This window comes from Rhinolophus ferrumequinum, chromosome 23, assembly GCF_004115265.2.
Source record: "Rhinolophus ferrumequinum isolate MPI-CBG mRhiFer1 chromosome 23, mRhiFer1_v1.p, whole genome shotgun sequence".
Lineage (NCBI taxonomy): Eukaryota > Metazoa > Chordata > Mammalia > Chiroptera > Rhinolophidae > Rhinolophus > Rhinolophus ferrumequinum.
In genome coordinates, this window is record NC_046306.1 from 9,523,818 (window position 1) to 9,535,328 (window position 11,511).

At 53.1% G+C, this 11,511-nt stretch overlaps 1 protein-coding gene across 1 annotated transcript; it reads right to left on the bottom strand.

The window, feature by feature from the left end:
* Positions 1–5,058: 5,058 nt before the first annotated feature.
* Positions 5,059–11,121, bottom strand: SNAI1 (snail family transcriptional repressor 1). The gene is made up of 3 exons (XM_033094285.1): positions 10,968–11,121; positions 9,798–10,325; positions 5,059–6,027 (listed from the first exon to the last, which is right to left on the bottom strand). The coding sequence occupies exons 1-3, from the start codon at positions 11,047–11,049 to the stop codon at positions 5,843–5,845; spliced, it is 795 nt and encodes a 264-aa protein (XP_032950176.1). The 5' UTR covers positions 11,050–11,121; the 3' UTR covers positions 5,059–5,842.
* Positions 11,122–11,511: the final 390 nt, after the last annotated feature.

An 11,511-nucleotide genomic window follows, 5' to 3' on the forward strand; every position in this document is an offset into this window, starting at 1 on the left:
ACTGTGGGCGCCCCGTGTGGGTCCAAGGGTGTGGAGGGGAGTCTTGCCAGGTGGGTGGTCCTGCCCTCATGGGGCTCCTGGTCTGGAAGCCTCTCTTGTCCTGCAGGGACCACACAGGATATCCCCACCTCACCCAGGCACCAGCTTGGTCTATCCCCCACCCCTGTATCTACACGCACCTTTGGCTACACCTACCTGGCTGGAGAAGGATGTGTGGGGTTTCTAGAAGACTGGTTAAAGGACCAGACGGGCCCCTCTATGTGTGAGATTCTAGGCAAGCGAGTGTAGTCAGTCGTTAAAGAGACAGACACTGTTCTACTTCCATTTTAAAAGTTTTAATTAAATCCACCCCAAAGGTAGAAAGAACAAACTGACAACAATAATAAAAGAACCCAGGGTTCAAATTCCAACTCTGCCACTTCCTTGCCGTGTGACCCTGGACAGGTTAGTTAACCTCTTTTTGTCTTGGTTTGCTCTTTCTGGACTCGGTTGTAACGGTTTAATGAGTTAATCCATGAGACGCTCAGCACAATGCCTGAAAGTGCTGAGCGCCTCCTAGAAAGTGCTCCATAAAAGTGGCGAGCGTGCTGTGTTTCCTAGGGGCACAGATACATGCATTCATCATTCATTCAGCAGCGTTTTACGGAGTGTGTACCTCCTACATTCGAGACATGAGGCACCAGGGACCAGGCAGTGAATAAAGCAGACAAAATTTCCACCCGCATGAAGCTGACGTTCTGGTGGGGGAGACGGTCAACAGAGAAACCGTGAACAGTGAAATATATGGTTTGTCGGAGTGTGACAAGTGCTATGGAGAAAAACCACGAGGGAGGGCACTGGAATGCAGAGGGGAGAAGGATGCTGGGGAAGCCGGCCAAGTGGCTCTCTGGGGGCTGAGTCTTCCTGGCAGGAGAACTGTAAGTGCAAAGGCCCTGAGGCGGCAGAAGGCCCCCTGTGGCTGGTGTGAGTGAGAGATGTGAAGGAGGGACAGAGGTGGAGGTGATGGGGCCAGATCTCCAGAAGCCTGCGGGCCGAGGTGAGGACTCTGGCTTTTCCTGGGAATGAGATTAGACCCATGTGTGCATGTAAATATATGGTTACTTTCTTTGTTTCTTTGTTTTTGTTTTTTAAGGAGGGCACAGCTCACAGTGGCCCATGCGGGGATCGAACCAGAAACTTTGGGGCTACCAACACCACGCTCTAACCAACTAGCTAACCGGCCACCCCTATTTACTTTCTTTAATCTAGAAAGAAAGATACAAACTAAGCTCTTCACAGCATCGCACTGGGGACAGTAAAGGCATTGAGATAGGGTGTGCTGATCACACATTACTTGAGCCTTACATCTAATTTAACTTTTTAATGAAAAAAATATTCCCGTAATATGTGTGAAATTGACCATTTGAAAGCAAAGAGGAGCAAGGAAAACTCAGCTCCCTGCCCGCCAGAGTACCCCCCGTCCCGGCTCAAGGGACACCCATGAGTAGCTGCCAAGTCACTAATGGGGCCCAGATGTGCCCAGCGGTGGCCCGTGCCCCAGACCTGCCTGCCTGGACACTTGCATGGCGATCAGCTTTACAGCCACTTTATTTCCTGGACTCATTTTAAAGAAAAGCCCAGGGGAAGATAATAATGGCCCCACCAGACCCTACTGCTCCCCGTCCCACAGCTCTGCCAGGACAGAGAAGGGGAAGTTCTTCCCTACAGCAGAAAGCCAAGCAGTAAAAATAGAAGGAATGATGGAGCTAGAAAATCACCGTTTGGCAACCACCACAGTAATAATTGATTTAGGCAAAAATCACCAGCGAGGGCTAAAACTCGTGGGTGGAAGTTTGAGGAGTAACAGGATATTCACATGGTCTCGGAATGTCTCCCCGCAAGATAATGGATTTAGTACAAAAGGGGAAAAAGAGGAAATTTATCCCCATGAAAGCTGGCAGACATCACCTTAACCAAATGGTCAAAGCTGACGTCACCAGTAATGGCAAGCTGACCTCCTTGTGCCTCCTGACAGTTTGCACTAAGAAAGACACAGTGACATTTCTGAGGCTCTGCCAAAAGGGTACAACCCGAATTCATCATGAGGAAGCATCAGGAAAAATCCAATTTGGGGAACTCTTCCAAAATGTCAAAGTCACAAAAGACCAAAAAGGAAGCTGTCTCAGAACGAAACAGTAGAGACAGGCCAGGTAAATGCAGCCTGTGATCCTGGATCCCTCCCCGCTCCCACTCCCTAAAAGGCTATGGCCAATGTAACTGGGACAGTTGGAGAAACTTGATTGTGACTGTGGAGTAGATAATAACATTGCACTAAAGCTGCATTTCCTAGTTTTGCTCATGAACTATGGTTATATGAGAGAATGTGCTTGTCCTTAAACATTGCAAGCTCAAATATTTAGCGGTAAAGGGGCATCATGTCTATAACTTATTCTCAAATGGTTCTGAAAAAAATTATAAGTTTGAGTCTGTGTGTCTAGAGAGAAAAAATGCAAACATGATAAAATGTTAACATTCTGAAGAATCTGAATGAAAGGTTCCCGTGTATTGTACTTTTTTGCCCGGTCGAAATTATTTCAAAATAAAAAGCTTTTTTAAAAAGTTTAAGAAACGGTCTCCCTGTTCCCTCCTTCTCGTCTCCATCCATCCCATTCCACCTCCGAGACACACCCCTCCCCCAAAGAGAATGCTTTTATTAGATTATTGTAAATCCTTCTAGAGCTTCCATAGGCAAATATAAACGAGAATCAGAATGAATAACATTACTCATTTTTGCCCCTCTTTTTCCCACAAAAGGGGGCATGTTCTGCATGTTATGTTTTTCACTTGACAGTGTGGCTTTTCCATGTCAGGTGGGGCTCTTCTGCCCTCATTCTTAGTAACGCCACCTCTACCCCACACCGACCCGACACACCGGGTCCAACGTCCCCTTTTAATGACATGAAATAACTGTGACCCACTAGCCCTCAGGTGTGCCCAGCACACCTGCCACAATACCTCTGAAAGCCAGTCTTCTCCAAGGCCTCCACTACCCTGGGCCAGGCCAGCTGGGCTCCCAGCCCTTCCTTCTCCTCCCTTAACCCTCTAATTCCACCTTCCAGGAGTCAGGGAATCTGTATAAGAGAGAAGCAGGCCTCGTTATGCCCCCCACTTACCCAGTGGCTGCTCCCTGGGCTGGGCTACAGTCCCGCCTCCTTGCCACCCTCACAGGCTCTACAGGATCCGGGAGGGCTCACGGATCCCACCCTACCTCTGCAGCCCCCAGCAGCCCTGGTCTTTCTTGGGGTGTGGGGAGGCGCAGCTCTTCCCAGCCTCTAAGCCTTTGCACTTGCTGCTCTCTCCTCAGTCTGGAACTTTCTCCTTCAGGTTTCCACTGGAATGTCAGCCTTCCCAGAGCTGACTCTCCAGCTCTCCGCCTGCCTTATCTGAGGGAGCCCCACCCCATGGCTTTCCAGCACGTGCTCTCTTTAATTCCATCTTGGCACCCTCACTGTAGGAAAGCGGCTTGTTTATTTAACCACTTGTTTGTTTTCTGTCTCCCCAGCTAGAACATAAGTTCTGTAAGTGTGGGGCTGTCCATCTGTCCACTGTTGTAGCCCCCAGGGCCTAGAACAGGACCTGGCACACACCAAGCTCATCAAAGCCTGCTGAATGAACGCCCCTTTACAGTGTGGGGAGGAAGGCACTATCGCCACCCCATTTTAGAGAGGCAGAAACTTGGGGTTCGAGCGGGGAAGAGCCTTGCTCCATGTACCCTGAGTTGGGGTCATGAGCCAGGCATACCTGGCTCCAAGATGATCAGAGCCTGGTGGACCCAATTTCAAATGCCAGCTGGGGGTTTCCACCAGGCCCGGCGCCTCGGGGTGAAGTCATTTATTCATTCGCCATCAATGGCAGCACCTACTGTGGCAGCCCAGGGATGAGGGACACAGTAGGCCTTCAGCAAATTGGTGCTCAGCATCCCCCACAACTCTAACTTCCCTTCAGGGAGGCCCGCTACAATTTGGCGATTGTTAGAGAACTTTTTTTTTTTTTTCCTTTTGGGAGGAAAGCTGCAAGTCATTAAGGGCTGCTCCCGGCCTGCGGGTCACCATTTCCTGTTTAGAAGAAAGAATCATCTCTCCTTTGGAACATGAAGCTCCCCCACCCCCAGCCTGACTCCGGGGCTCCGGGAGCTCTGGGACGCCTGCACGCCTGCTCAGCTCCCCCGCAGGAAACTGGCACCTTCAGCACCTTTTGTGCTCGAAAAGGACACTCATTTTCTCCTGGCCCCAGGAGGGCCCCAGAGGTGAGGTCACCATGACAGCCAGCCAGCCAGGAGTGAATTATCCCAGCTCGGGATGCAAGCCGACTGTCTTCCCCGTCCTGTCCTGTCCTCGGAGCAGGAAGCTGAATGACCCCTACCCTTTGGCCTGGCTTCTCACCCTCCTGGCTCCAGCCAGCTAATTTCCTTGCATCAAAGGCCATTTGGTACCCAGCGGCCAGTCGGAGGTGTGGGTCTGACAGGGAGGCCGAGCGGGGCCCAGAGCCCTTAGAAACAGGAAGGACATCCTCTGTCCCCTTCTGGCTCGTTGCATTCCACTCCCTCAGCTGGGAGCAGCAGCCAATCCTTCTCCAAAAGTCTTGCAGTGCTGGGCAAAGCCCCCAGCCTGTCTAGTTGATAAGACCCAGGGAGCCAGCTTCTCACCCTGTGGGTCTGGTGAGCTTCAAAATGAGAGAATAAACAAGGGCCGCCACGGAGAGAGTTAAGGAACCTGCACACATACCCGACTGTTCCCCGGGGTCACAGGTGTTTCCCAACCTCCACATCACACAGGACACCAGGCTCAGAGGAAAACCCATTTGCACAAACAAGGTCCCTGGCTGTCAAATCCAGGAGTCCAAAGTCACATAGGCGGGAGGACATGATTCAAGGCTGTGTCAGGAATATCTGAGCTCCACGAATCCCTGCTCCCTCCCCCACCTACAGGCTCTTTGAAATAAATACCCACTCCTCTAGGAAAGCAAGGAGACTTTTCTTATATATAAATTAACCACTTTATTGAATATCAATAAACTGTACATATAACTATACAAAATGTTTCTTTAGTACAAAATGTTGCTTGCAATATAAATACCAGTGTACCTTTAAAAAATGTAAACATCTTCTTCCTGGGCCCACCTGTCGGGCCCCGAAAATAGTTCTGGGAGACACATTGGTTGGGCCAAAGCACCCTACTTGGGCCCAGGACAAGTGACAGCAATTACTCACATTCCCTTTTCAGACGTTAAATTGCCCATGAAACAGGTGCCACCGTGACAAACAGGAGGCTGAAATAGCTGGGGTCTAGACACGTCAAGTGATGACCCCCGCAGGCCCCGTGGGTGCCCCTGGGGGTGGATTATTGCAGTTAGTTATACCTCCTGACGGGGCAGCCTGAGGGTTTCTGGGGAGGAGGAGTGGGGTCCCCTGAGTGGGGTGGGAGCCTCCTATCAGTCTGTCAGCTTTTGTCCTGTAGCTCAAAGCAGCTGTATCCAAATAGCTTTGGATACACAAACCCACACAGCAAGGCCAACTCCAGAATGCTCGGAGCAGTGGCGGCCGGAAGAGATCTCCACTGCAAGCCTTCCTCCCATCAGCCGTCCATGGAAATGTCCACCGAAAGGTCTCCTTCAGAGACGACCGAGGTCCCCAGATCAGAGAGAACTGGAAAGCGGTCCTCAGAGTCCTGTGGGGCCAACGCAGTCAAAAGGGGAGCTCAGAAAGGAATTCCATCGTGGTGAGAAGGATGTGGGAGATCCTTCTTTCTGGAGTTGGGGGGAGGCCACTCCAGGGGGTCTGGAGAAACGGTAGGAGCCCCGAGGGTCAGCGGGGGCCCCCAGAGCAGCCTGACTCTTGGTGTTTGTGGAGCAGGGACATGCGGGAGAAGGTCCGGGAGCACGTTTTGCACTGGTACTTTTTGACGTCTGAGTGGGTCTGGAGGTGGGCCCGCAGGTTGGAGCGGTCTGCGAAGGCCCGGCTGCAGTGGGAGCAGGAGAAGGGCTTCTCCCCTGGGGAGAGAAAGCAGGAGGGAGTCAGTGAGACTGCTAAGTCGCTTGGGACAACAGCTGACATTTATTGAAGTCCCTACTCACCCACCCCAGCCTTTTAGAACCCAGCTCACCCTCAACCCTGGAGTCCCATGACAGAAAAACCAGGCCGTAGCCAGTGTCCAAAGGCCTGGATTTGATTGGGAGCTCTGCCACTTCCCACCGTGGCCTTGAACAAGTCATCTGCCTTCTCTGAGCCTCCATTTGCTCCTCTGTAAAATGGGGCTGTCCTTCCCCCCACTCATAGGGGTTGGTAATTGAGAGAGGGTAGAATAAAGCACTTCACCACCTACACTGTGCGGGCAGGAAGTGCTCAACAGTGACGGTGACTGCATTTATTGAACACTTACTTTCTGCCAGGGACAGTGAGAAGCGGTGTACACTTACCTCCTTTCATCCTACACTTGCCTCGGTTTAGATATGGTGAAACTGAGGCACAGAGAAGTTAAGCAGCATATGCAAGGTCACCCAGCAGGAACCAAGCAGCCTGACTCCAGAGTCCTTGATTTTAACCACTACACAGACTGCCTAAGGTAGGGGGACATTGGGGGTGGGTGTTCCCTATTATTGCTCCTGGATTAATTTCATCTGGGGTCAAAGCTTAAGAGTCAGCCGTAAAGGCCTCCTTGGGCCCCACCCCTGACCCCCCACCCCAGCAGGTTTGGCCACTGCTCTGGGCTGCTTCCCCGACAGTGATCACTCTCGGGGTAATTTCACATCTCCTTGTCTGCCCCTGAATCAGGCTGAGTCCCATGAGGGCAGCGGCCTCCCCTGAATCCATTCCAAGCCTCCAGCCGAGGGCCTGGGACCCCCTCCCCGCAAGAGGCCATAGAAACCTTTTACCTTAGGACTTGTTTAAAACCCCTCCCCACTTGTGACCCTCACGCCACCTGCCTGGCCAAGACTGTTTTGGGAAGTCTTACACACAGGGCTGGGTACACAGTAAGTGCTCAATAAGTGCTTGTACCACGAATAAGTCTGTAAGACTGTTTTGTTTTTGTTTTTAAGGTCTCAGAGAAACCTGACCCTTTAATCACCACCAGATAACCCCATTCACCAACTTTTCATAATTCTTGCCCCAATCAAGAGGATATAGCTCACGGTTCAAAAACATGGACAATGCCATGTTTTTTTTTCTCTTGGGGGTGCAGTATTTCCCCCAAAAAAATTCAGAATAGTAACTCATTAAACAAATACTTACCAAGTTCCCACTATGTGCCAGGCACTAGTCTATAATCCCGAATATTCTCTTCCAAAAAATACAATTCTCCTCTCCTCCCACTCCCAGCCTGATGGGCCCGAGGCCATGGCCCACTGGTTAAATCCCAGGGTTGGAATTCAAGAATAGCAGCGAATGAATGAATCCCATCAGTCTACTGGGTGCTTGGGGCACTGTGCTGGGTGCTGAGGGAGGAGTCCAGCAGTCCAGATGCCTGAGGCTGACTACGGACCCATCCGTTCAAGGGCTCAGTCTCCTGAGGTAGAGAGGGGGCTACCTGGCTGGAGGACTGGGGAAGGGTTGTCATTTGCTCCGCCATTATTGACTTCCCTCTGCATACCAGGCCTGAAGGGTTTGACGACCGCATTCTACAAGGTCTAAGTGAAGTTCTTCCTCATTCCCACACTCCCTTCCTTGTGAACTAAAGGCTACTTACTGCAGGCAGATGGGGTAGATGGGAGAGAGTCCTATATTCCCTGGGGCACCGAAAGCCACTTCCCTCCCCGCCTTGACCAACAAGGTAAAGAAGTTCTGACTCCAGCCTTATAAGCTATGACTTGGGAAAGTAACGTCCTTCTCTGTGCCTCAGTTTCCTCATCTGTAAAATGGGGATTATGGCACCTCCCTCCTAAGGTAGTTGATGGAGTTACTACCTTACACAGGTGAAGGAAGCCCTGACTCCACACAGCAAGTGCGCAAAGAACCGTCACCTTCATGCTACGTACGACTAGACAGAAGCCTGAACAAAGGGGGAAGGAGGCCTTGTAAGATGTGATGAGGTGGAGGTTTGTGCGCAAGCCAGAGGCGCAGACCTCCACCCGACCGAACCCCCACCCCCCAGACGCCTTTATGGTGCTCCTGGCGAGTGTGAAATCGGCACCAGGCCGGCGGGGACAAAGGCCGCCAAGGGGGGCACTGTACATGCGATACTGCCCGGATTAAAGGGGCCTGACACGATGTGGGCCAGCAGCTGCGCCCCAGAACAGGTGCTGGGCACCGCTGCCCCGTGCACCTGCTCCACCCGCCAGCCCCCACCCACTGGGGCCACCATTAAGGGACACAATGGGTGTCAATGAGGATGGCGATGGTGCATTTCAACAAGCTTTTTGTGTCTGAGCCATGCCTTTACATTAAAATAATGTCCCCTGAAGGGGAGAGAAGGGGGCCCAGTGGGGCACCCCAGGGCTAACTCCCCGCAGATACAGCCCTCATCAGCTGGGTAGGCACCCAGGACAGAAGCAGGCAGTAGGACTTTTTATATGTTAAAATCAGGGCCATTTGTGTATAAAGTAAGAGAAATGGGTGGCCCTCACCTGCAAGCTGGGGAGGATGCGCTTTGTAGGAATATTAATGACACAAATAATGCCAGCAAAATGCATTCCTCCCAAACCACCCCACTGACCCTCCTGGCTCAGGTCAGCCACTGGGCCAGGAAGTGCCAGAACTGAGTCTCCAACCCGCTGGATTGACCCCAAAGCAGACAGTATGACCCTTGAACCTTTGAGACCACAACAGTCTCTCCAAAAAGCAGCTCCAAACACAGGTAGCCTCCACCATTCAAGTTCTGAAAAGTGACTACCTTTCACCCATTTCCAGAAAGTTAAAGGACAGAGGCGGCTCCATTTCACAATTTTCAACACATTTAGTGTCATGTTTTTGAAACACCAAGACATAATCATGTTTTCTGCCAGCAAAGGTGTTCCCAGGTCTGCATGATAGGATCGAGTTTGTCTGCTCCACAGTGGGGGTGGGGAGAGCAGATCCGAGAACCCTCAAGATAGTAACTTATTAAAAAGTGATTAAGAAGCCACCAAATCTTGATAGCCACCCTATAAAACATTATCATAATCCGGCCTATGTGATTATGCAGTCATAATCTTGAGGCGCAGAGAGGTTAAATCACCTGCTAAAGGTTATACAGAATGGAAGCAGGACAAATACCAACTACCATTTTTGTGCATGCTTATCATGTACCAAGCACCACCCCAGGTGCATTCCATATGCTTTCTTTCATTAATCCACACAGAAACCCCCCCAAGGTATTCTTATGCTCAATTTACAGATGAGGAAACTGAGGCTCAGAGTGAATCATCAGCCCAAGGTTTGAAGAAGTTCTCAAAGCAGGATTCAGGTAGGGGGTCTAACAACATCCTGTCTGGCTGGGACGGAGGTGGGGGTGGGCTGGGGGAGGGTGGAGCAGGGAGGGCCTTCACACCTGGCTCCAACAGCAAGGTGTTGGTTGCACCTTTCCCATATCCAGCTCCAACCCATTTGGCTGAGAAACAGACTGCAGAGGGACGTGTAAAGTTTATCTACTTAGCCCATCTGCTTAGCTGATGAAGGAATGTTTTTGCCAAACATTTCAGGGAGCCAGGCCCCCGAAATCTTGAGCTGAAAGTCAGGAGACTCAGTTTCTACAATCTGAAAATAACAGCAAGCTCAGTCTCACAAGAGCTGGTAAAGAAGGCAGTAGGGACAGTGAGAAGGGCAGCCAGCCTGCAGGGACACTCACCAGTGTGGGTCCTGACATGGCCCTGTAGCAGCCAGGGCCTGGAGAACGCCTTCCCGCAGGTGCCACAAACGCAGGGCAGCGTGTGGCTTCGGATGTGCATCTTGAGGGCACCCAGGCTGATATACTCCTTGTTGCAGTACTTGCAGTTGAAGGCCTTGCGGGACTGGGGGTCCTTGGCCCCGGAGAGCCCAACCAGCTGCTTGGGCAATGGGCCCAAGCCTGGGAAGGCAGCATAAGCCTCAGCCTCCAGGGAAGAGGCCGAGGTGGAAGAGAAGGACGAAGGAGCCGGTGAGGGTGGGCTGGGGGGCTGGGAACCTTTCCCACTGTCCTCATCTGACAGGGAGGTCAGCTCCACAGCCTTGGGGATCTCCTGGGACAGAAGGGAGGCCCAGCCAATTGGCTGGGCTTGGGGTGCCAGGAGAGAGTCCCAGATGAGTGTGGGCAGTGAGGCCGTGGGGTTGAGGACCTCAGGAGGTGGGATGGCCGCCAGCAGGTGGGCCTGGTCGTAGGGCTGCTGGAAGGTGAACTCTGACGGGAGAGAGAGAAAAGGGCAGGATCAAACACTAGATCAGTCAGTCAACAAACATTAGCCTGAAGCGGGATAGGGGCTGAGTGGGGCTGGCACTCAATTATCAAATAATTAGGACTCGAACAAATAGGTTTTTGCTCTTGAAGAGACCTCTCCTCACCCAGGTCACCTGGTTCTCCCATCTCAGCCTCCAGATCTTACAGGAAGGATCTCCCCCCTTTCCAGCCAACCCAACGGGGTTATTTCTCCCGAATTCCCCAAGTCTCCAGTTTATTACCCCAGCACCCCAAGTCCCCAATCACACCAGTTCAGAGGCACCACTCTCTTCCCCAAATCCGCTGACTCCGGACTCTTCTCAGCCCCTGACCGGCGTCTCTCCCAAAAAGGGCCCTTCCTCTCTCATTTCTCACTTGCGGGGCTCCTCCGCCTCTCGGCGGCTAAGAAGTGCCCTCAAACCGAGACCACCAACCTCTAAAAGCCCTCCCCCAACCGCCCGGATCCACCTGCCCCGGGCTCCTCATACCCCTCCTCACATTTCCCCACGCCTTTGACTGCTTTTTGCCCCCAAGTCCCTCTCCCTAAAGTGTCCCCTTCGCATGTCCCCCCAAGCCCCTCCGGGGTTCGGCACCCGGTCTACTCACCTGGAGAAGAGTCGTGCAGCTCGCTATAGTTGGGCCTCCGGCGGGAGCAGGCAGACTTCCTAACGAGGAAAGAGCGCGGCATGGTGGCCGAAGCAGCCGGGGGTCGCCAAGTCGTGCTGGGGTCGCAAAGTCCTTCACCCGCGAGGCCGCGCCGCTGCGCTGTGAGTGGAGGCGCTCTGCCAACTCCTTTAAGTAGTCCAGCCCTGTGAGGGGCGTGGGCAAACGATGCCCCGCCCCTTGTCACCTCCGCGCCAATCGAGGAGCGCCTTCGACGGAGGCCACGCCCCGAGCAGGTGCGCCGGGGGCTGGCGGGGCTCGCGCCGCGTGGCGCTGGATGCCCAGCGGGGGTTGCTCGGAGGCCGGGCCCTGGGCGCTGCACTGACCGCCCGGCGTTGAGCTACCGGGGGTGGGGCGCCGGGCGCAGGGAACCCCAGGCGAGGCGGGTCCCCCTTCGGGACCCTGCGCGCCCGCCAGCTCAGCGCTGCCGGGTCGCCTGCCTCTGGCGCCCCCTGGCGCCGCGCGCTGCGGGTCTGGGCACCTGGCG

Excerpts from the sequence above, each read along its gene's own strand:
- SNAI1 (XM_033094285.1), bottom strand. The coding sequence starts at position 11,049 with ATGCCGCGCTCTTTCCTCGTTAGGAAGTCTGCCTGCTCCCGCCGGAGG. Across the intron at positions 10,326-10,967 it reads GCTGCACGACTCTTCTCCAG|AGTTCACCTTCCAGCAGCCC; the intron begins GTGAGTAGACCG and ends CTCTCCCGTCAG. Across the intron at positions 6,028-9,797 it reads CCATGTCAGGACCCACACTG|GGGAGAAGCCCTTCTCCTGC; the intron begins GTGAGTGTCCCT and ends TTCTCTCCCCAG.